Raw genomic sequence first — 26830 nt, forward strand, 5'->3', positions numbered from 1 at the left:
CCCGAATCAAGCTCACACCGTCACGACTCGCTGGTTTTGGCTCGATGGTTTATCGTAACCGGGCTCTCGTGCGCTATATATAGCTTTGCTTGGAACTCCAAGAATATGGCTGCGCAATGTGCGCGCCTGAAGGTATGGAGATTATGGGAATCAGCGACGCGGACAACGCCCTGATTACCGCAGAATTTGTGGATCTGTTCTCAACTCTCAGCACATGGGAACCGAAAGGCAACTTGCTACTTGATATAAGTGTCCACTCTCCCAGTGACTCAGAACACTGGTTCAAATATCTGACCTTTGAGCCTGACTTTTCTTCGGACGAGTGTGGCCGCTCTCTGTGTAAAAAGCCAATGCTGGCCAAACTCGACAACCACCAGCACGGTTGGATTGCTGGCAATCGAGACTCCTCCCCTCCAAGTACTGGCATCCACAAGGTTTTCGATGAAATCATGGGCGAAGGACCATTCTATAATGACGAACAGGAAAACCAGTGGTGGCAGCAACTGCCATTAGTCCCGGTGGTAACAGGTATGCTTTTACGACAACAGACCCGCCGACGATGGAAGCCAACGGCGTTGGCACAGATATTTTCACGTCTTCCACAGCTCAAGGAGATTTACTACGAGCCCCGGAGAGAATGGTATAATATTCAGCAGCTCTGGACGGATGAATGTGGTGCGAGTGCGCCAGTTCGTCCTTCTCTGTGTTATATTGCTTACCACTGACAACCTACCAATCTTTGTATTTGATGTAGCTTTCCAATCGCTTTTTGAATCACTCGATGCTAGCCAACTACGGAGGCTCGTGTTATTCGAGAACTTTAATCAACAGTATCCAATCAGTTTTGTTTCTAGTGTTTCGGAATGCGACGCTATTCGAACCCCAGCGTTTGATGTCAGCCAGGCAGTCGCCAGAACCAGTCTCAATCTTGAACACCTCTCAGCGTCGTTTATTGTAGATGCGAGCTATTTCTTCGATGCTCGCGAGCATTCCTGGAGGTGGCCCAACTTGACTTCGCTTGCGCTGACTTCGCGCCTGCTAGCGCCTGATGAGAGTCCGGCCGAGGTTGATAACATGCTCCAATCAGCGGCAGCAGCAGCCATGAAGATGTCAAGGCTTGAAACAATCGAGATATGGAATGGGCGAGAGGGATTGGCGATGCTCTTTAGATACCAGCTAGCTAGAGGAGGCCGGCCTGCTGTGATAACCTGCAGAGGAACATGGGAATTCGCCCTGAGGGAACCTGTAGTCCAGGCGTGGGAAGGCGTGGCACTGAATAATCATGGCCAGGGATGCGTTATTGTAAAGGAGCTACTGGACAACGGTGTGGTGATTGAGTCTCATGGTGATGCAATCCACCATTCGAGCCTGGTGATTCGGCCAGTTTCGTTGCAGCAGACTCGGATGGAGCACAGAATTCGTAAGAGAGTGAATAGGTAGGAGCTCAATCTTGACCAGCCGCTCGCTTTCTGTGTGGGAAAAAAGGGAATTTGTACTTACTTAGGTAGCTCTTATTTGCACAGGGAAGGGGGTATATACCTCCGATATCCCACCAGTCAAGGCATGATTAGTCGGCCTTCTCGGAAATACGGCATATGTTTTATCGTTACTACCTTAGGTATGTACATGCAGAATGTTAGATGTGTGAAGTCTCGCTGAATAATGACAAAAGAATACACTGAACAGTGTGATCAACCCAACAAGCCCGTAGCCAACGACTCCAAATCCTCCAAGGTCTGGATCTGTCCCTCTCCGGAGGGCTTCTTCTTCTTTTCCTGCTTGTACCAGGGCACTGGCTCTGGTTCCTGGACCTTTGTCCTCTTGCTCGGGCGCGGCTCCTCTTCTTCTCCACCGGACTCAGAGTACCCATCAGCCATGTCATCGTCCTGGTCATAGGGAGGCAGCTGAGCAACGGCCTCCTCTCGCTCCTCTTCAGCCAGGAGTTCCCGCTCCCTTGCCTTCCGCTTCTCTTTCTTCTCACGTTTCTTCTGCTTAGCAACAGCCTTATCCTCCATATCAGCGACCTGTGTGCGCTGTGCCTCCTCAGCCAAGAACCAGGTCTGCTGTTCCTTGGCATCACCGCGAGCCTTGAAGGCATCCTCGTCTTCCATTTCGTAGAGCTCATGTGCGTTTCCTTCGTCATCGTAAACAAGTTTGGTGCCCTTGCCCTTGAATTTGAGTAGTTTCTTCTTGGACTTGAGCAGTTTTTCACGGCGCTTAGAGTCAACAACCAGTGTATCTTTGTCGCTAATTTTGACGACCTTGGGGTCTTTCTTGTTGCCGTTGTCTTCTTCTTCGTCCTCGTCGGATTCGGAGGCATCATCCGAACCAGACTCGGAGCTGGCTGCACCGTCAAGTGCTTCGTCTCCCGCATCAAACCGCCGTTTGACAGAGAGGAAGTCCTCATCTTCGTCTGCATCATCCGTGCCCTTGCTGGGATCGGCTATCGTACCATCGTCGTTAATAAGCTTCGAGTAGTGATCGGCCAACACGTCTTGATTCCGTCTCTCAAACATCCTGTCGTACTTAGTTCGGACTTCCTTCTCCTTGGGCTGCTTTTTCTCCTTTTCGCCATCCTCGTCTGAGTTTTCGTCATCGCTAGACGGGTACGCGGTAGCTCGAGCGGCGTTCTTCCGTTCCTTGGTGTCATCTCCCTTGATGAACTTGATTCGAGGCGCACCAGGGAGACCAAGACTGCCAGCGAAATCTTCAAGTTTGAGTTCCTTCAGATTGAAAATCTCCTTGTCTTTCTGTACGTAGATAGATTTGACGTAAGAGATAAATGCCTTCTGGCCGAGATACTTGAGCTCGGCATCTTTGAAGCACATATTCTGCAGTTGGTGTTTTATGCTCTGCTGCTTGTTCGCTTTGACGTTTATTCGCTCCACCGTAACCTTCTTCTGCTCGAGGCGGCGTAGCATTCCCTTCTCCTCGCTAGGATCCAAGAATAACACCGCACGACCATCGCGCTCGTATCGCGCGGTCCGGCCAACACGGTGGATATATGTATCTGCGTCTTCAGGGCAATCCAGCTGAATAACCCAGTCTACAGCTGGGAAATCCAAACCACGAGCGGAGACATCGGTGGAAAATAGGACGGCGTGCTGCGCCTGCGAGAACCGTGTCGTAATGTCGAGACGTCCACCTTGTTTCTGGCGGCCGTGGAGATGTAGTAGAGGAATACCGGGTTGCATGTGTCGGAACGATTCGTAAACAAAGCGGACTTGCTTCCCTGAAGATAGGAACACAATCGTTTTCGATTTCAGGTTACTCCGGATAAAACTCCAGAGTGTGTCGAGTTTTTGAGCAAGCGGTGTAACGAAGTAGTGCTGCTGAAGTTTTGACGGTGTCGCAGAAGAGGCAGCTTCGTGGACAGCCACATACTCAGGGTCCTGAAGGCTCAGGCGAGCCAGATCAGAAACCTTTTTTGTTTGGGTCGCACTGAAAAGCAGAGTCTGGCGCTGCGGCGGGAGATGTCCTACAATCGCATCGACAGTTTTCTGAAACCCCATATCCATAATCCGGTCCGCCTCATCCAGCACCACCATCTGCAGGTTATGCGTCTCGAAGAAAGCCGTTTGGTCTAAATGCTGCAGCATTCGACCAGGTGTACAAACGAGAATATTCATCCGCCCTAATCTTTCCTGCTCCTCGCGTAAACTCTTCCCTCCAATAACCAGCCCCGCAGAAAAGGTATGATAACGGCCGATCTTTCGGAGAACCTCGAATATCTGAATCGCCAGTTCGCGCGTAGGAGATATAACCATCGCGCCTAGTCCATCGTGCTCGGTCCATTGTTTCCGGTATAGGTTTTCGAGAACAGGTACCAAGAATGCCAGGGTTTTCCCGCTTCCCGTCTTTGCGGCGCCCAGAACATCTCGGCCCTTGAGCGCATGACTGATCGCACGAGATTGAATATCCGTTAGTGTCTTGAAATGAGACGAGGTAAGGCCAGAGATTGTCGGTTCCGATAGAGGTAAATCGGAGAAGGATTCGAATTTTCCCTTCAGATCAATATCTTCGACTCGTTTCACGAGCGAAGAAAGATCCTCTTGAACCCGCTTGCGTTTCAAATTTCCGGCCCGATTCGATGGCTTTGCATGTTTACCGTTTCGAGGCCCGTTTGAGTGAGCCATGATAACCGACAACGAGTTGGTTTGAATCTCCGACAAATTGCAGACAATGAAATCTAACTCGGTCTTCAACAGAGAAACATAAATAGGGCGGTGAAGGGAGTTTTTTTTTCTGCCGGGCTAGTAACGGCTGAGTCAGCGCGGTGATAAGGCCGATCTTGCGATAGCGTCACCTTGGATGTCGCGAATCGCGATACCCAGAGCTTAACGAACTAATAACGATTGTTGCCGTCATTATACTACGGCGAATTGTGGCAATATCATAGCTGGTCTCAACTATCTAATTTTCATTGCCCAATAATATCCCGATATCACAATGTCAGACGACGAGCAAGATGCCCTAGATGCCCTTGAGCGAGAGGCCTCCGATTTCACCAAGGTGAGTGCATTGCCAAATTGATATCCATTGCTTTACGTGCCGCTAATCTAGTTAGGATGCGGAAATTGATCGCATCCGAACATCATTTGTTTTAGATGCGTAAGTCCCAAAAAGAGCGTCTCCGCCGAATCTGGAAACTAATCTCGCGCGCCCTAGCTACGCGGTTCTTGACCTTCAACCGGGAGTGACGGAGAAGGACATAAAGATACAGTATCGAAAGAAGTCATTACTGATCCACCCGGATAAAACGAAAAACTCGGGTGCCCCAGATGCGTTCGATCGTCTGAAGAAAGCGCAGTCCGCCCTGATGGATGAGAAACAACGTTCATATCTGGATGAATGTATCGCAGATGCTCGGCGGCTCCTGATCCGCGAACACAAGTATACATTGGATTCGCCGGAGTTGAAGACCGATGAGTTCAAAAAGGAGTGGCGGCAAAAGACAGTCCAGGTATTGTTAGAGGAAGAGGCACGAAGGCGAAGGCAGGCCAAGGCGAAGCTACAAGAAGAGGGTCGAGAGCGGCGGAAAGAGGAGGAAGAGATTGAAGAGCGGAAACGGAAACGGGATCAGCATCAGGCATGGGAGGATAGTCGCGACAAGCGGATTGGGAGCTGGCGTGATTGGCAGAAGGGACAGAAGAAGGACGGCGAAAAGAAGAAGAAAAAGATGAAGGTCTTGGGATGATGTGATGTTAAAGCGTGAAGGCTACGCATTTGACGTTGCGTCAGTCGAGTCTTCATGATCTGCATGCAACGGTCTGTATACTCCGCCTTCGTCAGGGCAGCTGCGACGATCACGATGCACTACCAAATGGTTACTACTCGCGAACCAGAGTCTGTTTCTACTCATAGATGGCAGGCTGTCGGTCCTTTCATCCACACCCTGGCGAAGATGACCTTGTCAGTGCCAGTACTGAACAGGTGAAGATGCATGATGCCTTTTGTAAGTTGAATGTAGGCAGGAAATGTAATAAGAATGACCACGACAAAGACTTCGTCTTTTGCAGAGACTTTGCAGTTTGAGGGTGATTTTCATTGTGGATGCATAGTTCAGTTTTGACCTACATGACAATGATAGTAGCAGTAGACTGGATCCATTGGAGAGTATGGTATCATCGTAACCTTTCGAGGCTCCGATGAGTAGTAATACCAGTTTCGGAACTAATGACTATGACTTCCAGGTGGCGATTCACCATCTTGCTTTTAATGCACGGCTGTCGGCCACCTTGTGTCTTTCTAGGAGAATCAACAGCCCTCTCAGTCCTCAATCCAGCATCTCCTCATCAGACATTCCCCAGCTGCGTAGCTACCAACAACCGTCACTTAACAAATTTTTGCCACTGCGCCAAAAAAAAAAAAAAAAAAGGTCAACCCTGCTTCAGAAGGGCTAATTCTGAATGATTCTCTGGGTAGCTGTTGACTCTTTTCTCTTCACGTGCTGCTGGATGATTGGTAGACAGTAATAGTACAGCCACCACAACATCGAGGCATCGCTTTGCCCGACCCCAGCAGCTAGCGCAGCACCTCGTATTCACTGATTCAATCATCCAACGCGAGGCTGACTTCTCCTACTCGCCAGAAATGATCGGGCGTCGGGACACTGAGCGCTGGGCGTTTGTCGACAGCTTCCTCTCCCCGCCGTCGACAAACAGCCATGACTCCCAACGTCTTCTCCTCCCAAGCTATGCCCATTCAACGCCCTGTCATGTTAACAGCTTAAGCTAAACTCCTATTATATATACCACCTTTTAAATATCTAATACTCGGGCCAGAACCAGAAACAATGAGGAAATTCGTGAAATTCCTCGGCGGGGAAAAGGGAAACGCTGGAACTTATCATAGCATTTGGTCCGTTCCAGCCCCGGAATCAGGCTCAAGGGCAGTCGTCACAAATACAAAGGAACCGCGTCAAAAGCTGTCTACAAAAAAGCCGCAGGCACCTCGGCACATCTCGAGCCTCAATCATCCGTCGTTGGCAGAGCTCAGCAGTCCGACGACGTCCACATTCTCAGCGCGTACGGAAGGAACATCCATTGCGGAACTTTCAGCGTCGTCGGACGCTCAGGTTTCGGAGTTGCATGCGTGGACTCCAGATGTTCATCCTGTGCAGGTCAGTTCTCCGAAGGAGGAGATTGAATGGAATAAAGAACAGCCACATCCCAATTACACTCGAGTGTTTGTCGACGATGATGATGATGAACCTGCCAACCCTACTTCTACACCTACGCTGCCTCCAGCCCCAACGGCAGCACCACCGCCTCCACCAACACCCACACCCAAGCCAAACCCAGATCCGGCATCGGGCCTCCTCATATTCTCTGATACAACTGATACGATCCCACTATTCGGACGGCAGTTCGGTATAGCCCCGACATCGATGGTTCGCGAGCAGGAGAAAGCGCCAGAGCCGGAGCGGGAGCCAGAACAACCAAAACCAACATCTTCAGGACCAAAGGGTCCGCAAGCGCTCTTCCAACAGGTCGACGAAGAGTTGGAAGCGCTGTATGTCGGTTACCTCAAGAAATCCGGCAAACAGAAGTCTTCTTCGGAGCCCTCCAAGAAAGTGAAACGATGGCGGCCCAAGTCGGAGCATGCCCTAGAGGCATGTATTATCTGTCTTGAGCCGTTTGGACCGGATGGGGCCAAGGCACCGGATACGCTATCCATCGCCTGCCAGCATAGACCGTCAGTCTGTTATATTTGTCTAGCGAAGAGCATCAAGCACGACCTTGAGGCCAAGTTCTGGAACGAAATCAGATGTCCAGAATGCAAGACGCTGTTTGCCCACGAGGATATTAAACGGTTTGCAGACGAGGAGACCTTTAATCGGTATCTTCCACCCTTTCCCTATAATATTCAATGGAAGCGTGGAAGCACTAACATCACTTAACCCAGTTATAACAATTTTTCCTTTCGGGCTGCAGTCTCCGTCGACAAAAACTTCGTTTGGTGTCTCGACTGCCCCTTCGGCCAACTCCATGAACCAGGCGACGAACAGCCGCTCGTACGTTGTCTCAATTGCAGCTCGGAGTCCTGCTTCAAGCACTCTATCAAGTGGCACGAAGATTTCACATGTGACGAGTATGATGCTGTTCTCTGGGATCCGGATAGTTATAGATCTATCAAGGAGAGGAATGCCGGCCGCACTCAGGTGGAGCCAGAGTATCTGAAAAAGAAGGATCTTAACCGCGCAAAGAAAAAGGAAAGGGCACGACAAACGAAGTTGCATGAAGCACAGAAGAAAGCGGCGCGCAAGAAGCAACAGGAGGAGGCTTCCCGGTTGCGAAAGGAGAAGAGGGCCGCTGAAGCCGAAGCAGCGCGGCCACAGCCGCAACTGGAGGATGAAGACAATGAAGAGCAGACAAGCGAAGACGCTGTGGAGGATGACTTCAGAGAGAAGATTGAAATGTTGAAGAGGCGGATGCGGGAGGTCGAATTGTCGGTGAACTTGGTCGAGGAGATCGCGAAGCGTTGCCCGGGTTGTCAATGGCCAATCGAGAAAAACGAGGGATGTGACCATATGACATGTAAGCCCACCTTTCTTAGTTTTTTTCCCCCGTCTTCCTTGCCTCTGTCTGCTCTTTGATCTGTTTTATGGCCGCGTACCGGCTGGTTGACCGATACAGGCATCAAATGCAGAAAGGAGTTTTGCTGGATCTGCCTTGGCCCTTGGGCCTCGCATACTGGCCGGTGCCGGCCTCAGCCATAGGCAGCCACATCTTTTTATTTTCTCCCACTGACCATTCTTTATGAAGGTATCAAATGCCGTCACGAGTTCTGTTGGGTCTGCTTGAATGATTACAATGAGATCCGGCGAGTAGGGAACTCGATGCACAAACCAGAGTGCAAATTCCATACAGACAATCTACCTATAGCATAGCATATCATAACACATTGTAATGAGATAACCGCCTTCATATTATAACTTGAAGCATCAGCCTCACATTCTAAAAGATCCCAGAAAAGAACCCTGTTGTCGGCTTCCTACTCGCCTTCTCCCGATGTAGCCAATCTGCCAAAGCCCCCAAAACAGTAATGGGCCCTTGTTCCCCTTTCTTCGCCGGCGCCGCCATCTTTTTCCTCCTCTTCTGATCAGTAAGATAAACTAGAACCGCCGGCCTGGTCAAAGTCTTCCCCTCCGCCCATGAATCCGCCCTCAGCTTGCGAAACACCAGTTTCGGCTTCAAGTCAAACACCCACCCCACCTTCAACAGCTCCCCATCCTCAACCCTCGGTCTCTCCCTCAAAGTCTTCCTCGTGTTCAGATCCACAAACTCATAGCTCGCAAACTTCTCCTTCGCATCAGCCTCCTTCTCAAAGATCGCCGCTGGGTCCAGGAGCTGCTTATCGTGGTATGTCGACCACTCAAGCGTATACTCGTCGAAACACAGGTGTATCTTGCGCGCAAGCTCACAGGCTGGCTTGGTAATGTTCTCGAAAAAGCTCTTAGCGAGGTTTTCGTCTGTGTCTGTGGCTAGCACGCGGAGCATCTTTGCCATCTCGCAGCTTATTTCCCACATGCGGTCTTCGGCGTATGCAGAGAACCCGGGGCGTTCGGCTGCTGCGGTGTACGTTTCTATGCGCCAGTGGCGGCAGGCTCGGGTATCTAAGCAGGTTAACTGATAGGCTCCTTAGGAGAAGGGAAGAGGCATACCTCGTCTCGGCTGCAAGTCCCTCATACTACGCTCAACAGTCATAACAAACTGTCTCTCCGACGAGGGAAGAGGACAATAAAAGTCCTGCGAGAAGATGACATCGTTGAGAAACCGCAAAATAGCAGCTTGGATGTTATCCATATCTGTGTTCGGGATATCAAAAGCTGCCTTTCCTGCGGGCGGAATCAAGTCCATGAGGTTCTGGGTGTCTTTAGGACGGAGTCGTTCTTTAGTGACGACCATTTCGTCGATGGAGTCGCCCAGGTTCTGGTCGACCCAATCTTCGACAGCGGCGCAGAGCGCTGTGAATTCTTCGACGGCCTCTGGCTCAGTGAGCGTTTGGTGACGGGGCTGTAGACTAAAGACGAAATCTTGGGCTTCGTGGAGGTCGGATTGGAGCTGGGTGATTCTAGCGCGCAGAGCAGCGTTCTCGTCTTGGAGTGAAGAGATGGTGGGAGGCTCGGGGTCGGGGTCGGGCTTCTCGGACTCATTGTTCTGGATTTTGCTCTTATCGGCGTCTTCTTTGATATTGATCGGGGTAGGTTCTTTAGAGGGTGGCTTTGGTTTGGCGGTTTCGGTGGTGGTGGTGGTGGTTGACGTGGGACTGAGAAGATTATTAGAGTGCGACAAGCAAAACAGCAACTGAAGACTGACGCTTTTTTCTTCTCAGTCTTCTCCATATCCGTCTTCTCAGCTTCCGCCTCCGTCGAAGGAACAATAACACCCTGCTTCTTCTTCAACGTTTGAGGCGCCATCACAGCGTCAGCTTCGTCCATAACGGCCTGGTAAAGCGAAGTCTGAATCTGCTCTTCCTCAGCGAGGATGAACATCGCAAGAAGACCACGAGTGAATCGCAAACTCCAGCTCTTCACGACCGCGGATCCATACAAGAGAAGAATAGTGACCTCATTGAGGGGCAGTTCTCATGCCCGGGGCAGGGATGAAGAGGCGCAAGGCAGAATGCAGATTGCCCGGGGCGCAGTTCCTTCTCACAAGTTAGGGCTCCCAAGCCTCTAGTATACGAGCGTGGCCCTGCTCGCCAACTTTCTATTGGAACGCCGCCCGAACACGAGGCTCTGCGCATGGAGTAAAAATAGCGATTGGTTGATTGAGCCTTATCGATTGGACTTGGATCAGGAGTCAGAGCGAGATTGGGTGTGGTGAGGAGTGAGATGGTGAAGGCACGCCATACAAGCAAACGCCCGCTGGTCTCACGGCCGAGGCTGCGGGTTGAGCAAGCGGCTGTCTTTTCTTGACCTTCTCATCTTTCTCCCCTTTATCCCTCTTCTTTCTTCATTTTGTTTGCTTCTACCAAGTACTCGCATGATGGAGAAACAATTCAGCTCGCTCTCTGTCGACGACCGCAAGCTCGTTATCGGCATCGATTTCGGGACGACCTTCACTGGCGTCGCGTGGGCAGAGACCAGACGGGTGTGTTACACCATCTTCCCAAACAATTTATGAGCTGGATTCCCTAAATAACATCTTATTGCTCTTGCCTGTCTAGGCCGATCACATTTCCGTCATCGAATCATGGCCCTCCCACGCCGGTGCGCAAGAAGGCATCAGCAGCGTGAAAGTGCCAACAGAGCTGCGCTACACCAAAGATTCCGGCGGCGAGAACGTGGAATGGGGATTTCAAATCCCCGCACTGGTCGACCGATACCAGTGGTTTAAACTGTACTGTCTTCATTCCCTTCCTCGACTCCATGAGGAGTATATGCGGGCTAATATAGTCTGGTGACAGCGGCCTCGACGAAAGCAATCCTCTCGTCTCAACTAAGAGCTGGGGCGACAAGACCCCCGAAAGTCTAACAGAGGACTATCTTACAGCGCTGTACAAGCAAATAATGTACACGCTCGAGCAGAAACTCGGCGCTGCGCTTCTCCGCACCATCCCGCTTGAGTTCTCGCTCACTGTCCCTGCTATCTGGACCGAGGCTGCGAAGGATAAAACCCTCAAAGCCTGTCAGAAAGCCGGATTTATTAAAGACAATGAGCAGATTTCGCTTGTATCAGAGCCGGTACACAATAACCTTTCCCTCCATTCTTTTCCATCCACCGCTTCTATAATATATGCTAACTCATCCATAGGAAGCAGCAGCAATCTACGCAATCCAAGGGCTAGACCCTCACGGGCTCAAAGTCGGCGACAGCTTCGTCCTCTGCGACGCCGGCGGCGGCACAGTCGACTTGATCTCATACAAGATCATCGCGCTAACGCCGATATTGCAGGTTGAGGAGGTCACAACGGGGACTGGCGGACCTTGTGGTTCGACATTCTTGAATAGGCGGTTTGCGGACACACTCACGCGCAAGCTCGGGAGGGAGGACGGGTGGGATGATGAAGTTCTCCAGGAGGCGATGGAGAGGTTTGATTCCGTTGTATGTCGTCCCCATTTCCCTTAACACTACCAGATTGGTAATTAGGTTGTTTCTGATTATCTTTGCACGACAGACCAAAAAGCAGTACTCCCCAACCATCGACGGCAACCAAGGCTACGTAATCCCCGTCCCAGGGCTAGCCAACAACGCCGAACTCAACATCCGACGGGGAAAGGTCACGCTCTCGCCGCAGGAGATGTACGAGATCTTCGAGCCGGTGATTCTCAAAGTCATAAAGTACGTGCAGGGCCAGATTGCCGCGTGCGGGGAGACCGAGATCCGCGCTGTCCTGTTGGTTGGCGGGTTCGGACAGAACAGCTACCTGAAGGAGCGGTGCCGCGACGCCCTGAAGAGCGTTGAGGTACTGCAGCCGCCGAATGCGTGGACGGCTGTTGTGCGGGGCGCGGTGATGATGGGGTTGGCGAGGACGAATGCCCTCCGGACGGTGGATGTGGTTAGTAGAAAGGCGCGGAAGCATTATGGAATTCAGCTGCATACGCCGTTCAAGGAGGGTAAACATGATGAAAGCAAGAAGTATGTTTCCTCACCTACCCACCCACCCAGTTCACCATTGCCCTCGTGCTCAAGCTGTATTGGAAGAAGAGGCTAACAGGACTCAGATACTGGTGCACCCGCCTGGGCCACTACCGCACGCATGCAATGTTCTGGTTCCTGAACAAAGGCCAAACAATCGAAGAAAACAAACCGATCCCAATCGACTTCTTCCAAGACTTCGCTGTCAGCAATGGCAAGCCACAGATGATGTATACGGAGGTCTTTGCAAACGCCGAAGACGAGGATGCGCCTATCCACAAGGCGCCCGGCACAAAGTCGCTGGTGACACTCAAGGCCAACATCTCGGTCATTCCGCAGACGGATCTGGAAAAGACGATTCGCCGCCGAGCGGACGGGAAGAATTATTACAATATCGATGCGGTGATTGAGGCGACTTACTCGTCGGCGGAGACGCGGTATGTGCTTTCTGTGCAGGGGAAGAAATATGATTCCGTTAGTGCGGAATATGCATACTAAGGTGGAATTTGTTGCGTTTGCCCTTATGGGTTTTTTTTATACGTTCATTGCTATGGTTTAAGCTCAATATCATTACGGCAGCTTCGCTTGGAGCACAGAATGTGTACGAGAGTATTTACACAGCAGGTAGCCCAGCTTCTGTTTTCAAGTGACAATATACCTATCCAGGTAATTCTATATCGCATCAACCAAAGCATAATTTGTGCCTGAAACTTTTAATTCAGGATGAAATCCTTGATACAGATAATATGGCAGTAGAGGGGCAGAAATGTCGAATAACGTTACTAGTGATAGGGACGGCGAATGTTTGGGTGAGGAGTCTGATTGGGGCTAGGGACTACTTCGAAACAGCCAGCCGGCCTAGGATCAGATCACGAACGAAAGTGAAAGAGAGAATATATTACATTCCCGGGCAGTAGTAATAGGAATCCAACGCTGTCTAAGTATGAATGACAATGAAACAAACCTCAAGTCCTGCGAGGTATCCTTGGGAAATGCAGCACGCCATGCAATGAAGATCCGGGCCAAATCCCAACCCAACGCCAATGCAACTTCCAGAGAAATAAACGACAGTATATGAAATCAGACAGCGATAAAGACAAACAAAGGAAACCATAACAAGAGATTGTGAGCAAGTAAATGGGTAGTACACAGCCAATCGAACAAAGTGCTAACTGACTTGTGAGAGATGATTATTTAAACAAAGGAAATATACATCAGGATCGTCAGTCGTTGTAGACCCTGCTACAAACATCAATATCCGGTGTAATATGCATTTCCCGCTATTCAAGTGGGAAAGTAAAGTCCTAAACGGGGGATAATGGGCATTACGAGAGCGTTTAGTCGTTGACCATGTCATCCAGTGCCATTTTACGGCGCTTCGCGGGCCGCGACGAGTCCCCATCATCGGTTTCGTGCTCGCGTTGCTCATCGTAGGTGCGAGGGGGCGGCAGTCGTTGCGACCTCGCTTCTGTAGGAGACAAAGCACTGAGATGACTCATTTGACCAACGTCGGTGACAGACGGGCGCATCTGGTTGCTGGGGGACAACGGCTCCAATAATCCCCCCTGCTGTTGGCGAAAATCTTGTGCTTGCTGATGCGGTGGTGACCACGCCGCCGTATAAGGTTCGGTGGGTCGAGGTGGCTGCGGGTTGGCTACCGGCGAAGGATAAATGGGAGGAAGTCTGACCGGAGACTCTAACAACCCCTCGCGAGGGTCTCTCTGGACAGGAGCCTCACCCATTGACATGCGGTTCACAATTCCAGTGTGTTCTGGATAGGGAGAAATCGGCACACCGTACGGTTGGTGATATAGCGGAGGTGATGCTGTGGGGTGCATTGGCGGGTTTGGATAAGATGACATAGAATGTCTTCCATCGCCGGCAGGCATACGACCAGGTATCAGAGCCGGATTGTAGCCTGCAGGAACGGTCATATAGCCTGGTGGCGTAACAGCAGTCATGGATTGAGCAGATCCGGAGGAAGAAAATCGTCTATGGCCCATCGTCCTCTGTGTTGTCAGTGAGGGGTCTATGCCATGTGGATATACCACCGGCCATCGTTGGTGTTGTCCTGGAAGTGGTCGTCCACCCATCATCCCCGTTTGCGCGGGATGAATCTGAAGATCAGTCATAGGCCGAAGTTCGCGAGATGATGTCGCACGATGCATCGGACGTCTCGCTGCTCCGTGGTCCCCTGGTGCTCCCCTGTGATCCATCTGCGTTGCATACGTTCGGATTGAACCCTCCTCCGCTTTCAGCGGTGGCCGCCCTCGCTTCTTATGCGTGACATCGACGCAAGTATCCTATAAGCCTTAGTATGAGCCAATCCTACTCCAATGATGCCATGACGGTGAAATTAGGTTTCTGAGAAAGAAAAGACTTACAGCTTTGCCAGATAATACACATCTGCGGCACGGCCGGGCCGGATCGCAGCCCAAATGCTTCTTCTTGCAGTTGACACATGCCGATGCGACATGAGCCTTTGTTCGTCGGGTGGTCTTTTGCGGCAGTGTACGAGATGCTGATGCGGTTGCCGCAGCCCCAAACGTTGGTGGCGGATATGCTGCCGTTGAGGTCTGTGCGGATGGTTGTCCTGTAAATGCTGGTGGGAAACGTGATGATGAAAATGGCTCGCTGAAGACGAGCGACTGCCGCAGCGCCTCGTCTCCCGGTGCTGTTACGAGACGCTGCAACGTGGGTTCTCGAGCTGTGTCTGGAGATGTCGGAGAAAGGATGGGCCCTGCGGTAGTCGCTGATGCTGCGCCAACAGAACTGCCAGTAGTAGTCGTTACCGGCTTCGGCAGGTCTGGGTGTCCAGGCCGCCTGACATTTCCTAGGGTCTCCAGCGGGTCCTCTGCTGGAACTGAGCTGGACATAGAGCAGGGGAGTGGAAGATCCCGAGGTGTGAACCGTCGAGCATTTGCAGATCGAGGCCGATTCAACGGATACCGCTCGGGGCCTGGGAATCGAAGACGTCCAAATTCTGATGCCGCAAAAGAATGAGGGAGGACGAGAGATTGCATCTGGTAAATGCCGATGGCACCGTCTCGTTCTTTGTTGCGTCAGGGCGAGAAAACGACAGAAGCCTTCACAATAACAGAATACTCGGTGATTTTGATCGAGATGTGGGGAGCATATCTGACATAGATGGAGTGTTTCGTTGGACGATTCGGTTGCGGTGATGTGCTGGTCAGTCGACAGTCATAATTAGGCTCGCACGGTTACAGCGTGAGGACCACAGGAGAGCTTATAATCGGCAGTCAGTACTGATTCACTCTCGGAGGAGTCATAAAATAGGACGCGTTGATCAGTGCCGGACAGCCAGATCGTGACGGCAGGGTTCCATGGCTTCGACGGTTCCCAATCCGGGACGATTTATTGCAGCATGGTGGGCGATCACTGGAGAAAGGGCGAAGAAAAGCAATTAATGGAAGGAAAATGCATGGGCGCATCTTACCTGATACAAATTTGGCGACTGTAATTTTGTCTTTCCCTTTTTGATTTGATTTCCTTTATTTTATTTTTTTCTTTGCCCAGTTTATTTATCTTCTCCGCCGTCGAATGGGGTGGGCGAAGAGACGGTGAAGTATACGGGAAGTAAGGCGTCACGTAAAACCCCGGTGGACTCGCACACCCTTATAAATTCTCCCAGCGGAAGACAAGGTCACGGCCCGTAATACTCAAAAGAAAGCTAAACCGGAGAATATCCAAAGGCGATTTCAAAGAAGAGGGAAAAAAGGAATAGGAGATTTTCTCCCTCTAGCGCCGGGTCCTTGAGGGGAGGAAGAAGAGAGCCCGGGTTTCCTGAGTTTAGACTATCGAAAGAGCCCGAGGCCAAGATGAGATCAAGGGAACCAGAGGGCCCAGGTCTCCAGAAGCTAGAGGCGCTTATTCTCCCGGTTCTGTCGTACACCAGCTGTGAACTCGAATAGGCTAATGATGATAGGAGGGAAGGGGTTGAGAGAGGTAATCAGAAGCCTGCTCAAGAGGGCGTTAGTGTTGCTGTCGGCTGCAGGTTCTGGCAAGGCTTAGATATACTTCCTTGTTCCGCGATCTCCCAGCTTCACTGAATGGGCAGGGGAGACAATGGGAGCAGGTGGGAGGTGGATAAGAAGATGGCCAGTGCGACAGCGCACCGACTAGCAAGCTAGCAGCCGATAGAGCTGATCTCCATTGCGTCGATCATGATGGGGTGATTGCAAGTCGGCCGTGGGAGATAAGCAGGCAGATGGGGACCAGAACCGAAGGATGGAATAGCTCCAATCCTCCGGGGAAGGAAAAAGCAAGAAAACCAGGGTGGATGTGAACTTGTGGGTGTTGAGAGTGAGAGAGCTGAGAAGAAAGAAGTGAACATGTCAGGCGTGGAATAAGCTCAATGCGGAATGCTGCCAGCTTCCCCTTGTCCCCCTCCCTTTTTACGAGCAGTTAGCTACTCCTGCGGTTTCCCACTTTCCAGCCATTAATGCCATAAGCCCAGGTATTTGCGTGTTTTGTCCAAGTGGGCTGGATCTACAGCTCCAAGATGGGCCACTGGCTGAGGATCCCATATGCTCCGCTGTCGGAACTGGGAGCTGTCAGTGAACCAGTTCTCCGAAAAGAGGCATACCAAAGACTTGGAGGGGGCAATGGAGGGCAAAAAGGGACACCAAGAGGGGGCGATTCAGGACTTAGGCCAGGTTTCCCAATTTTTATGCACATCTTCATTTTCCTCAGGCTGTTATTCGGCAGACGCAAGCCAGGATCGACGCCGGCGGAGCGTCACCAGTAGTAGTGCCAATAGTCCCCTGACTCACTGGCAAAACGTCCTTCCCAATTAAGCTTGTCCTGATCTCTAGGGCTGTTTGTATTAATCTATTCTAATTGCCAGTAAAACAAAATAAAGTTAAATAATAAAAAAAAAACATGAGGGAAATCCGGAAACAGAGTGCTGTGTGATGTGTCGCGCGCACGTCCAATCCACGCGACTGGATCTCTATACGACAGACACCGGGAATTTACTCCTCTGCGATGCTCTGTTGATTCAATCCTGATTATCGGGGGGTTTACTTCTGGGACAGTCCTGCGATTAACCTCTCCCCTTTGAAGGGGACTTCTCATCACAAAAAATAGACGAGTAGACTACGCGAACGTGGGAGCTCGGAGGGTGAACCTTGAGCCAATCCGGAACGCGAATCTCATTCGCTTTTGGACCTGAATATTGAGAGAACGACAATAATAGTTCAGTAATTCTCTGATCGGATGAGCTTTCCCCTCTGAGTCAACGAATCTTGTTTTGCCATCCTAGCTCGCCCAGAAAGCTAGTTCAGGTTCAAGGCAACTGGATCCTCATCCTCATGCCTCCTCGAAGGGAAAAAGAAACAAGATAGGCCGGAAAAAAGGATGCGTGGGACAGGGCACCTTGTCATAAGAAGCAATGTCGCCCATTTGTGACATCAACGTACAGTGCAGCCATTATCCCTTGATCCAGGATCGTTACAACGTACGTACTTAGCACTGGAAGGGTCCACTCTCCATTCGTTCAATAAGCTTCAGCAACTCTCGGTATTTGAGGCTTTGAGCGACATATTTCGCAAGGTGGTTATTCGTCACTTGACGAATGACACCAGCGCATCCCGCCGAACACAGAAATATTTGAAATGGCAAGTCGCCTTTCTCCGCAATACGTAGTCGGGCCTCATGCAGAGTGCTGGCTAACCCCACCCATAAGATTCACACCTCAACAAGACACTAGACAGAGTACGCAATTGCAGGCTTCTTCTCTTGGCAGTGTTAAAAGGCCGGCCGCGCACATGCACCTCTATGCTTGCACGCTGATATTTTTGCAGCCTTGGTGGATTAGGTTGTTTATCGCGAATGATCTTCGTTGTGGCCCTGTCAATTTGAAGATCCCGCAGACCTGAACTCCAAGCGGATTCCAGTTCCGAAGCGTCGCCGGGGAGGAACCCTAACTCGGCGCTTAATGTCCCGCAGCAAACAAGCATCCAAATCAAAGACGAGAAGGTCTCCGTATCTGAATGATGAAATGGGGTTGAATAATAATGCAAAAAAGACGTGACAAGTTGTCACTTTCAGATGTGGCTGCAGCTCCTGCGTTCTGGTGGAACGAGCATAAGTCAAGTTTGATCACCTGAGCTCCGGACGATTTGCCGGCATTGTTCTGGGTGGGAATTGGAAATATTCCGTCACTCCCGTGCGATCAATCCAGTATGAGTACAGAGATCCACCGGCTTTGGTCCGATGTCGTCCAGGAGTCAGGACGCATGCCGAAACGATGGGGAAATATAGGAGTTTTCGGCAGACAGCACGAGTGTGCTGTTCGAATAACGGGTTCCTTAGCTCAAGCAACGTTGGTTGATCATTATTGCGGTGGGAATTATTCACAACGAAGAGGGACCCATCTTATCTCTCGGTTCTCTCTCAGAAACTAGTTAAACTCTGGCGTATTGGTGTCTGACTTCGGGGATTTCTCATGATACATGTGACGATGTAAGTTCTACCATTGGTCTCTTCCTGAAAAGGAAGGCCAATCGAAAACTCGAACGGGCAAGAAAAAAGGAGCAAAATTGCCAAAGGATGTCCCTGCGGCCAATGGTTCGCGTTCAAAGACGCGAAACGCCAACATGCCCGCGCAGCCGGTTAGGCAGCCAGCAGCCAGCCTATCACTGAGGATCAAGAAAGGGGAAGGAAAACAGAATGAATGCTGGCGATTGAGAGAACCCCATTCCTGTGCAACAAGCCGCACGCGGGGACATCAGTAAGGGGGGTCGAGAAGATGTTTCTTGTCAAGTGCTCGAGCTGTCACTGGCCAGTAATTCGAAAAAGCGGGAAGGGTAATTTGGGCGAACTGGACGTCCGAGACGTCGCGCTGAGATGAGGGTCCCGAAGAACGGCCAGCGGTTCATGCAATTTGAAGGATGGGGCCGAACGCCAGCACGATGATCTGCCATCTTGGGGCCTCACAAGTGTCAATAGTGCAGCGCGCTAAGCCACACTTAACCTGAACAGGTATAGAGGCGGGTGGACAGCGGATGGTGAAGGGTTGATGCTGGAGATGCCATGGAAAGAGACCAGTGACAGTGATGGTGGTGCAGTGAGGTCGCAGGACGATGTGACCGGAGAGATTCTGGAGCAAGCTTTATTCGAGGTTCCTGCTCGACCATCCATACCTCAAGAAGTCAGTCAGAATCCAGTAGCTCGATCAGCATCTGCTGTTGTGTCACCCAGACATCCGGATCGGAGGATGTTACCCCAAAGGAGCAGCAAAATGGACGGCTCGCAGCCTGGACTTCACAGCATCGCCATTATGGGTCGTCCCCGTCAAGTAAAGGCAATCTACCTCAAACGACATCGTCATTGAAGGGTTGAGGCCAGGCAAAAGGGACTTTTGCCAACAGGAAGCTGGCAGCCTGCGTTTCCCACAACGAGACTAGCGAGTCCCGTGCACGTCCTCGTTGGGCAACGATTGGCGGCACTATTGTTCTTCTGTCGCCGCACGACGAACTATTCAAACACCAACTCCCAACACCGTCATCCATGGATCATTTCTCTCTCAAAGTTCAATCGCCAGTCCAGCCAGGGCCACTTCCGATCGGAAAATTTTGCAGATCCCGTTTCTTTTTCTGCGGTTCATCCTGGGTCGCTTATCCGTCACACTCTCCGCTGCTCACCCAGTTAGCTCATCCCCTGAACGTCATCCGAGCCAAACCTCCAGCGAAGATGCCACAGAAAACAACGGAAGTCGCCGCGTTTCTCAGTGTTTATGGGCAGGGGACTATCCATCTGGTAGCACACCCGTGATTCCTTCCGACACGATTGCTTGGGAGGAATCTTCCGAAAGGGTCCTGCGCAAAATGCCCTTTTCAGCTCTGTAACGTACTTTACGCCCTATGCTCTACTGTCCGGCAATCCTCAGCCGTCAATGAGTAGGGTCAAAATTGAACGCTGTGCGTTTTATTACCTGGGACAGTCGTAACTGTCACATTACTGGCCTTTCCACAAGCTACAGGCATGCCAGGCTCGCCGTTATTGTACTACACTGCAATGGTTCGTGGTCACTGGGTCAGTGGGACTAAATATCAGGGTCGATGACTCAATTTTCTAGGCGCCTGTTGATGACCCGAACTCGCGAGGGTCTATCTATTGTTCTGCAAAAACTATGTCACCTTGGAATTTGGAGGGACACAGCAGGGATTGTGAACGACGGAAATTCATAACCTGAGTTTCGCTCGGGCACCAAACATGTATCACTCGTCACAGGATACCGTCGCCTCACCAGATACAACTACCCAATGCGCACTTTTTATTCTACTGTGCTTGCGCGTCAACTACCTCAAGCATGCATGCATGCAAGGTGGCGTCCTATATATGAACCGTTAGACGGTCGACGGCTGTAATGGTAACCCTAACTCCCAAGGGAAAAGATCCTCAACTGTAATCTTGCATGGTGAACTTCCGGATCGCAGGATCCAATTATTGCTCTCATAGCCGCTAGACATGTTGCATGACGTTCAGATATCCAGCAAACACATCTGACCGCCCACCAGAGGTTTATTTGGACACAATTGCACAAAAGTTAGCAGCATCATGCAATAACGGCTACTGTCCAATTGTTTCGGTATTGGTTTGACAGCATTAAGAAGAGATGTTGTCTCAACGTGGTCCCCGTGGTACTGTGCAACCATACCAAAATCTTGCATTCATGCTTGTGATGGTCTCTTATTGCAAGAACGAATATTGCGGTATGCGCTCATGAACCGCTTTCATGGCAGACTATGGGCGACCCAGCCTCCCTTTTCTCTACATATTGTCATATGCCCCACGCGAGGGCGGCTGGGTCTTGCAGCCCTTGTTTCTATCGGTGTGCGTGGCAGAGAGAAAGAGGTGCGCCACGTACAGCAACACATTAGATAGTACCAGCACCTCGACCAGGCGTGACACAGAGCCGGTAATACAAAAATAGAGTGGCCTTGTTCAACAAGAATCTGGACTCTTTATCCCGAGATGGAGACCAACATGGACATACCTTGCGTGGGTGAACTTTGATTGTAAGCCTGTAAGAAGTCGGTGAGTATGTGACAAGTAATATACGCTCATTGCCTTCTCCTGCCTTACTTTTGATATCCTAACCGTTGCCAATATCCCTTTGGAAATGCTAACCTAATTCCAATTGTCGTTCTGGCGTTTTCTGCTACGTACTCTGAACTTACATCCGCAGTCGGATCCGGCTCGGACCGCAAATTCACATCCAGCTAGCTCCCTAGCAGAGGAAAGGGCACCCAATAGTTGGTTCCTGAAACATGTCGGAGCATCACACATTATGGTCAACTTTCCTATTCCCCGGGCTTCTCACGGTAGCCAAATGTTGGAGACGACGACTAACTAGTACTTGGGTACTCAGTACGCATCAGTGGATCTCTACTGACTTCGGCTCCTCCAGGTATTTTGAAAACCACCACTGAAGCACAGAATAGCCTCTAGGTATTCTTAGTTATGGTTTCATTCGCGCCTTACAGAGCGTGAGACTCGTAAAAACCGTGAATTTCAGAAGACTCAGAATCGTTCCTTCGGTGTACTTTTTTTACTTCCTGGGGCTCGCAAGTCATCACCGCATCCAAATAGGGTCCAGGTGGACCATGAAAAGCAATTTTACCTCGTCGATCTTCGGCGTATGCAACTTAATCCAACCCACTGGCCATGCCAATCGGGGATCATCACTTATAAAAGCTCAATGAGGCTCGGCATCAGTATTGAGAAATTAGAGGTCAAATGTCGTCTACGCAATGCAAACTATCAAAAAAAATTATGTGTCATCGTACACATTTTCTCAAATGGAGCAACCGCCGCCTTTGTCTCCGGTGACAAGAAGAAACTCGAAACCCCGAGTACTTAGGTGCGCGATCTCTTGTTTTCGGCTGATCTCAAAGCCACGGATGATCCTCGATCATTGACACCGCCACCATCTCCCACTGGGCCACTATGCAGTATCTCCCCTCCGGCCAAATTCCGGCAATTGGGAGTGGACCGCATGAAGTTATAACAACCGATGTGACTTGGAGAGCTGGATGTGATATGTCCCCTATCGGGGCCAATATTATGTCTAATAACTCCCCTTCATTGGATGAAATTCAGAAAAGGCACTCGATGGGCGCATTTATTCCTTTCAGCTCCCAGGCTATCATTCAACTCTCTTGGTATTCCGAAGTCTCCGTGTCTGGTTGGGGGAATTGGGGTCCATTGCTTTTTCCTCTCTGCTCCGATCTTGGGCTTACTTTCCCAACGGAACCACTTTCATGGGTCCAGCTGAGCTTTTGGCATCCAAGGGGGTTTCCGCGAAGTTTGTTTCGTTCTAAGGAGGATTTCGATGTGTCTTCTCCGCGAAGACTTATTGAGGCAGGTCTGGTCAGTTGAACTGAAGCACGATTGGAAACTGAGCTTGACCAACTTCCTCGACAAAAGGTAGGCAGAGCTTCTTTGTGTTGGATGTAGTCTGTCATAACAGGAGGTCATTCGTATGCTCATTGCTTTGAGGGTTGCTCCTGAGATTTGTAGATTTGAGACGAAGGGTATCTCGTATTCTGATTTTGGTGGTCTATATACAGGGTATGGGTGCGTTGAGATGACACGAGTTGAAACCACAGCAGTTGCACACTACTTCTTCCTCGACGGCCTAGCGTTTTTCTCCATTCTCCTTTGCTTCAACTTCCTCGCCTTCCGAATATCATCGGTATTCTTAATCTCACTCTTCCCACCAGATGCGAAACCACCGACCTTACCGGCAGCCCTCTCCTTCGCAGCCTCGCCCTTCTTCTTCATCTTCTCGTAATCCCCACGTAACGGATCCGCAGCCTTAGGCGCCTGGTCCCTCCGATGTCTGAATCGCTTCCCACCCATTCCCCCATTCCCAAAATCGGACGCAGTCCCAGGCGTCTCTGCCTCGCCAACCCGTGGCAACCGTCCTACCCTCTTGCCCTTCTTCCACGCATCGAACCGTCCACTGCGGAAACTAGACGCTATCTTTGCACCACTCTCACCCCGCACTAAACGTGTGCCCTTAGATCCGTCCTCGTCGTTTTGTCGCTCAACGTACTTCTTGTGCCGCTTATCCCAGCGCTTTAGCGTGCGGGGTTCACCGAACCCACGACCGCCTTCGTCGGCTTGCAGGTCCATCGTCTCCGTGCGTGTGGCAGATGCGAAGTTAGCGTTCGTTCCGGAGTGCACGCCGTAAGCTCGATCTTCGACTAGGGTGTTGTTGGCGGGGGTGTAGGACATAAAGTATTCTGGGTTTTGGAAGGTCGAAGTGACGGTGGCAGCGGTGTCGTCCGCGTTGTTCTTGTTAGAGGACTTCTTGTTGCTATTTGGCTGGCCGTAGGAAGAGAATGTAACTTCGAGGTCTGACTCCGAGGCCATGGACATGTTGTCTGGTACGCCGTTCTCTGCCCCCGAGTCTGAGAAGGCGTGCTCGTCGGCTTCGTCTACCTCATTATTTTGCGGCGCGTCGTCGGCAAGTTTTGCAGTGAGTTCTTCAGCCTGTGCGCGCTGCTTCTTCTTGTTGTCAAGGGTATTCCGGACCCGCTTGATCGACTCAAGGGCTTCATCGGGTTCGCCACCCTTACCACTGCCCTTACCGGTACGTCGGTTCTGGACTTCGAAAATTGTTTCTTGTGGGCGATAGCCTCCGATACGTGCGAGCATCTTCTCACGTTCAACCTCCATGTTTGTTTCTTCGCCTTGGAACAGGGAATGGATGGCTGTCCAGCCGTCCGAGGCAACCACTTGCTTCGCTCGCTTAGCGCTCTCGAGCGAGGCGGCATTTCGCGTACGCATGTAGAGTTTCTCTCCCTTGCCAGCAACAGTGCGCTGACCGGCAATGTCTCGAACATCACCTAGGACCTTGCTTACCCATTCGCAGCTGTGCGAGAGGCCGTCTCGAGGCAGGCTTCCGACCGCCACGTCCTCGGCAAAGTTGACCTGATCCGCAGAGTCACGACCGAGAACCAGCTTGCGGCCCAGAAAAAGTTGCAAATCAAGAAGATAGGGGGCGTCTGAATCTCGGACAAGACTATAACTCCAACCTGTCCTTCCGGCACGAGCTGTTCGACCGACTCGGTGGACGAAGATCTTAGGTTGGGAGGGGAAGTCGTAGTTGATGACGTTGGCAAGGATAGGAATATCGATACCTCTGGCTGCAACGTCGGTAACCACAAGAATATTGGAAATACCCATTCTGAAGTTCTGAACCTGGATCTTACGAGCTGTTTGATCCAGGGAGCCGTAGACATAGGAAACTGCGAATCCAGCTTCGCGGAGGAGCGAGTAGAGGTAATCTACATGATGTTTTGTCGCGGCGAAGATGATCGTGGAGTGTTTCGTGGGTGATTCCTTCATGTTCACGGATCGTTCCATATCTCGCTTGCGCTTCTTGTCCCTAAAGTCGTCCGGTCCTCTCTCACTGAATTTGCGTCTCTGTGACGCTTCCGTTGGCCCTGTGGGCATCTTTATGACCTCGTGTAGGACGTGAAGTAAAGCACCCTCCTTCTCCGCCGACTTGATAGAGAAGAACGCGTTCTGCAAATCCGGGGAAATCTTGCTCTCTGTATCCAATCGAATGAGGGTGGGGTCCTGTAAACCAGCTCTCGCAAATTCCACAAGGGACTTTGGCAGTGTGGCTGAGAACAACAGGGTTTGTCTCGTGGTGGGCAACCCATGAAGGATCTCCGTCAATTGAGCCGCGAAACCCATTTCGAAAAGTCGATCAGCCTCGTCAAATACGACGTACCGGACGCTCGACAAATCCAAATTCATCTCCACCTTCAAGTGCAGGAATCGACCAGGCGTTGCAATAACAATGTCCGGGTTGCTAGCCATCATGGCGAACTGCTCCTCCAAACTATCACCACCAACAAGGAGCACAGATTTCAGATCTGTCCCCTTTCCCAACTCCCTGACGACCTTCATAGTCTGCAGCGCCAACTCACGCGACGGAGACATAATCAGTCCGCGAGCTCCAAACGTCGTACTATGAGACCTTAACCTCTCAATCATAGGAATCACAAACGCAGCGGTCTTTCCGGATCCCGTCCTAGCCATACCAACCACATCTTGATCTTCCATAATGACTGGTATCGTTTTCCGCTGAATTGGTGTCGGGACCGAGAAACCTTTCCGTGTGATAGCCTTCAGCAAGTTCGCATTCAGACCCATGGCCTGGAAACCGCCGCCTTTCTTCACCGTGCGGCCCTTGAGGTTGGCGCTTTTGCGGTTCGCAGACATCTGCTGCTCCGCGATAAATGCCTCGTCATCTTCGTCCGAGTCGCCGCCGAGAAAATCGAGATTCTGGGCTGCCGGCGCCTTCTTGCGTTTCGTGGTTGATTTTGTTTGCTCGACTTCGGAATCGCTATCATTTTGAAAAAGCGCACCTGTTATGTCGAATTCATTTTCCGATAGGGCCGGAGAGGCCGCGCGGGGAGCCATATTAATTGCTATCCCCTCGAAATATTATTCGACGTTTTTGTTGTCTCTCTATCTCAGCCTCAACTTTTTTTTTCTGATAACGGGAAAATTGTAGGCGGTGAGATCCCGGATCATCAGTCAATCCGAGCTAAGGTGCAAACCGCGCAAACAAATCAAGCTCCCCGCGACGCGTTCACCAGCGAAACACGTCCCGAAGAGGTAAAATGACTGCTTCCAAAGCTTGTCGATATTGTTACGCAGCTTGAGCTTCACACATATATTCCAAACTCGGACACAACAATGGGTACTTCTTCCCCTTTATTTCTCACTATCAACTTGCTAATCAGCCATGCAGACTACGGTAATTCATTTGGAGGAGGTGGCGGTGGCTTCGTGCCTGGAGAGACAACCAGTCCATCTGGTGGAAGGGTACCCTCCTCTCCGCTCTTCGTCCTTCCTGAGCCTTCTACTACAGCTTGTGGATTGCTCAGTCTCATTTTGATATTTGCTAACTCCACGTCTACTGTCTAGTCGGAGGCAAACAACACAACCCTTCGCCCGGTAACAATCAAACAAATCCTTGATGCCACCCAACCCTTCCCCGAGGCCAACTACACAATCGACGGACAAGATGTCTCGAGCATCGTCTTTGTTGGCCAAGTCCGCAACATCAGCACGCAGGCGACGAACGTCACATACAAGCTCGATGACGGAACGGGCGAGATAGAAACAAAGCAGTGGGTGACTCCCACCGACGACATGGACACAACGGACGACCTGGGCAAGGAAGGGAAGGACCGCAACGGCGTCGATGTCAATGGGTATGCGAAGGTGTTTGCGAGACTGAAGTCGTTGATGGGCGACCGCAAGGTCCTTAACGCGACTGCTGTGCGGCCGTTGACGGATGTCAATGAGTTGCATTTCCACTTCCTTGAAGCTGCGGCGGTGCATTTGTTCCATACGAGGGGTCCGCCGCCGAGTGACGGAGGCGCTGGTGGTGTTGCTGGCAGTACTAGTGCTGGTGGCGATGCGGCGATGGGGGGACTTGGTGGGACAAGCTATGGAGGCTCGGATGGAGCGCTCCAAGGTATGACTCCGGTCGCGAAAAGGGTATTTAATTTGTTGAAGATGGAGCCGCAAACGAATGAGGGATTGCATGCGCAATTGATTGCGGCAAAGCTGAGTCTACCTCCGACGGATGTGGTGCGGGCAGCTCATGAGTTGCTCAATACTGGGTTGATTTACTCGACTATTGATGATGACACTTATACTGTTATGTAACTCTAGATCTTTGT

General features: G+C 51.1%; 9 protein-coding genes across 9 annotated transcripts; 5 read left to right on the forward strand and 4 right to left on the reverse strand.

Moving 5' to 3' along the window:
- Nucleotides 1-116: 116 nt before the first annotated feature.
- APUU_11495S (uncharacterized protein) lies at nucleotides 117-1440 on the forward strand (the record flags this gene model as incomplete). The annotated part of the gene is made up of 2 exons (XM_041697591.1): nucleotides 117-675; nucleotides 755-1440. 2 exons carry the CDS (start codon nucleotides 117-119, stop codon nucleotides 1438-1440), a joined length of 1245 nt encoding a protein of 414 aa, XP_041550861.1.
- A 251-nt stretch (nucleotides 1441-1691) lies between these two features.
- Nucleotides 1692-4136, reverse strand: dbp4 (RNA-dependent ATPase HCA4; the record flags this gene model as incomplete). The annotated part of the gene is made up of 1 exon (XM_041697592.1): nucleotides 1692-4136. One exon carries the CDS (start codon nucleotides 4134-4136, stop codon nucleotides 1692-1694), a length of 2445 nt encoding a protein of 814 aa, XP_041550862.1.
- A 313-nt stretch (nucleotides 4137-4449) lies between these two features.
- Nucleotides 4450-5197, forward strand: APUU_11497S (uncharacterized protein; the record flags this gene model as incomplete). The annotated part of the gene is made up of 3 exons (XM_041697593.1): nucleotides 4450-4512; nucleotides 4568-4611; nucleotides 4669-5197. 3 exons carry the CDS (start codon nucleotides 4450-4452, stop codon nucleotides 5195-5197), a joined length of 636 nt encoding a protein of 211 aa, XP_041550863.1.
- Nucleotides 5198-6295: 1098 nt separating this feature from the next.
- Nucleotides 6296-8221, forward strand: APUU_11498S (uncharacterized protein; the record flags this gene model as incomplete). The annotated part of the gene is made up of 3 exons (XM_041697594.1): nucleotides 6296-7341; nucleotides 7408-8039; nucleotides 8139-8221. 3 exons carry the CDS (start codon nucleotides 6296-6298, stop codon nucleotides 8219-8221), a joined length of 1761 nt encoding a protein of 586 aa, XP_041550864.1.
- Nucleotides 8222-8459: 238 nt separating this feature from the next.
- APUU_11499A (uncharacterized protein) lies at nucleotides 8460-9997 on the reverse strand (the record flags this gene model as incomplete). Its single annotated transcript, XM_041697595.1, has 3 exons — nucleotides 8460-9118; nucleotides 9167-9771; nucleotides 9822-9997. 3 exons carry the CDS (start codon nucleotides 9995-9997, stop codon nucleotides 8460-8462), a joined length of 1440 nt encoding a protein of 479 aa, XP_041550865.1.
- A 493-nt stretch (nucleotides 9998-10490) lies between these two features.
- Nucleotides 10491-12584, forward strand: APUU_11500S (Hsp70 family protein; the record flags this gene model as incomplete). The annotated part of the gene is made up of 6 exons (XM_041697598.1): nucleotides 10491-10598; nucleotides 10675-10847; nucleotides 10915-11191; nucleotides 11262-11552; nucleotides 11626-12086; nucleotides 12173-12584. 6 exons carry the CDS (start codon nucleotides 10491-10493, stop codon nucleotides 12582-12584), a joined length of 1722 nt encoding a protein of 573 aa, XP_041550866.1.
- Nucleotides 12585-13423: 839 nt separating this feature from the next.
- Nucleotides 13424-15109, reverse strand: sclB (putative C6 transcription factor; the record flags this gene model as incomplete). Its single annotated transcript, XM_041697599.1, has 2 exons — nucleotides 13424-14389; nucleotides 14471-15109. The coding sequence occupies 2 exons, from the start codon at nucleotides 15107-15109 to the stop codon at nucleotides 13424-13426; spliced, it is 1605 nt and encodes a 534-aa protein (XP_041550867.1).
- A 7624-nt stretch (nucleotides 15110-22733) lies between these two features.
- DBP10 (ATP-dependent RNA helicase DBP10) lies at nucleotides 22734-25556 on the reverse strand (the record flags this gene model as incomplete). Its single annotated transcript, XM_041697600.1, has 1 exon — nucleotides 22734-25556. The coding sequence occupies one exon, from the start codon at nucleotides 25554-25556 to the stop codon at nucleotides 22734-22736; it is 2823 nt and encodes a 940-aa protein (XP_041550868.1).
- Nucleotides 25557-25835: 279 nt separating this feature from the next.
- Nucleotides 25836-26816, forward strand: RFA2 (putative replication factor-a protein; the record flags this gene model as incomplete). The annotated part of the gene is made up of 3 exons (XM_041697601.1): nucleotides 25836-25839; nucleotides 25891-25964; nucleotides 26067-26816. 3 exons carry the CDS (start codon nucleotides 25836-25838, stop codon nucleotides 26814-26816), a joined length of 828 nt encoding a protein of 275 aa, XP_041550869.1.
- Nucleotides 26817-26830: the final 14 nt, after the last annotated feature.

This window comes from Aspergillus puulaauensis, chromosome 1 (assembly GCF_016861865.1).
Source record: "Aspergillus puulaauensis MK2 DNA, chromosome 1, nearly complete sequence".
Lineage (NCBI taxonomy): Eukaryota > Fungi > Ascomycota > Eurotiomycetes > Eurotiales > Aspergillaceae > Aspergillus > Aspergillus puulaauensis.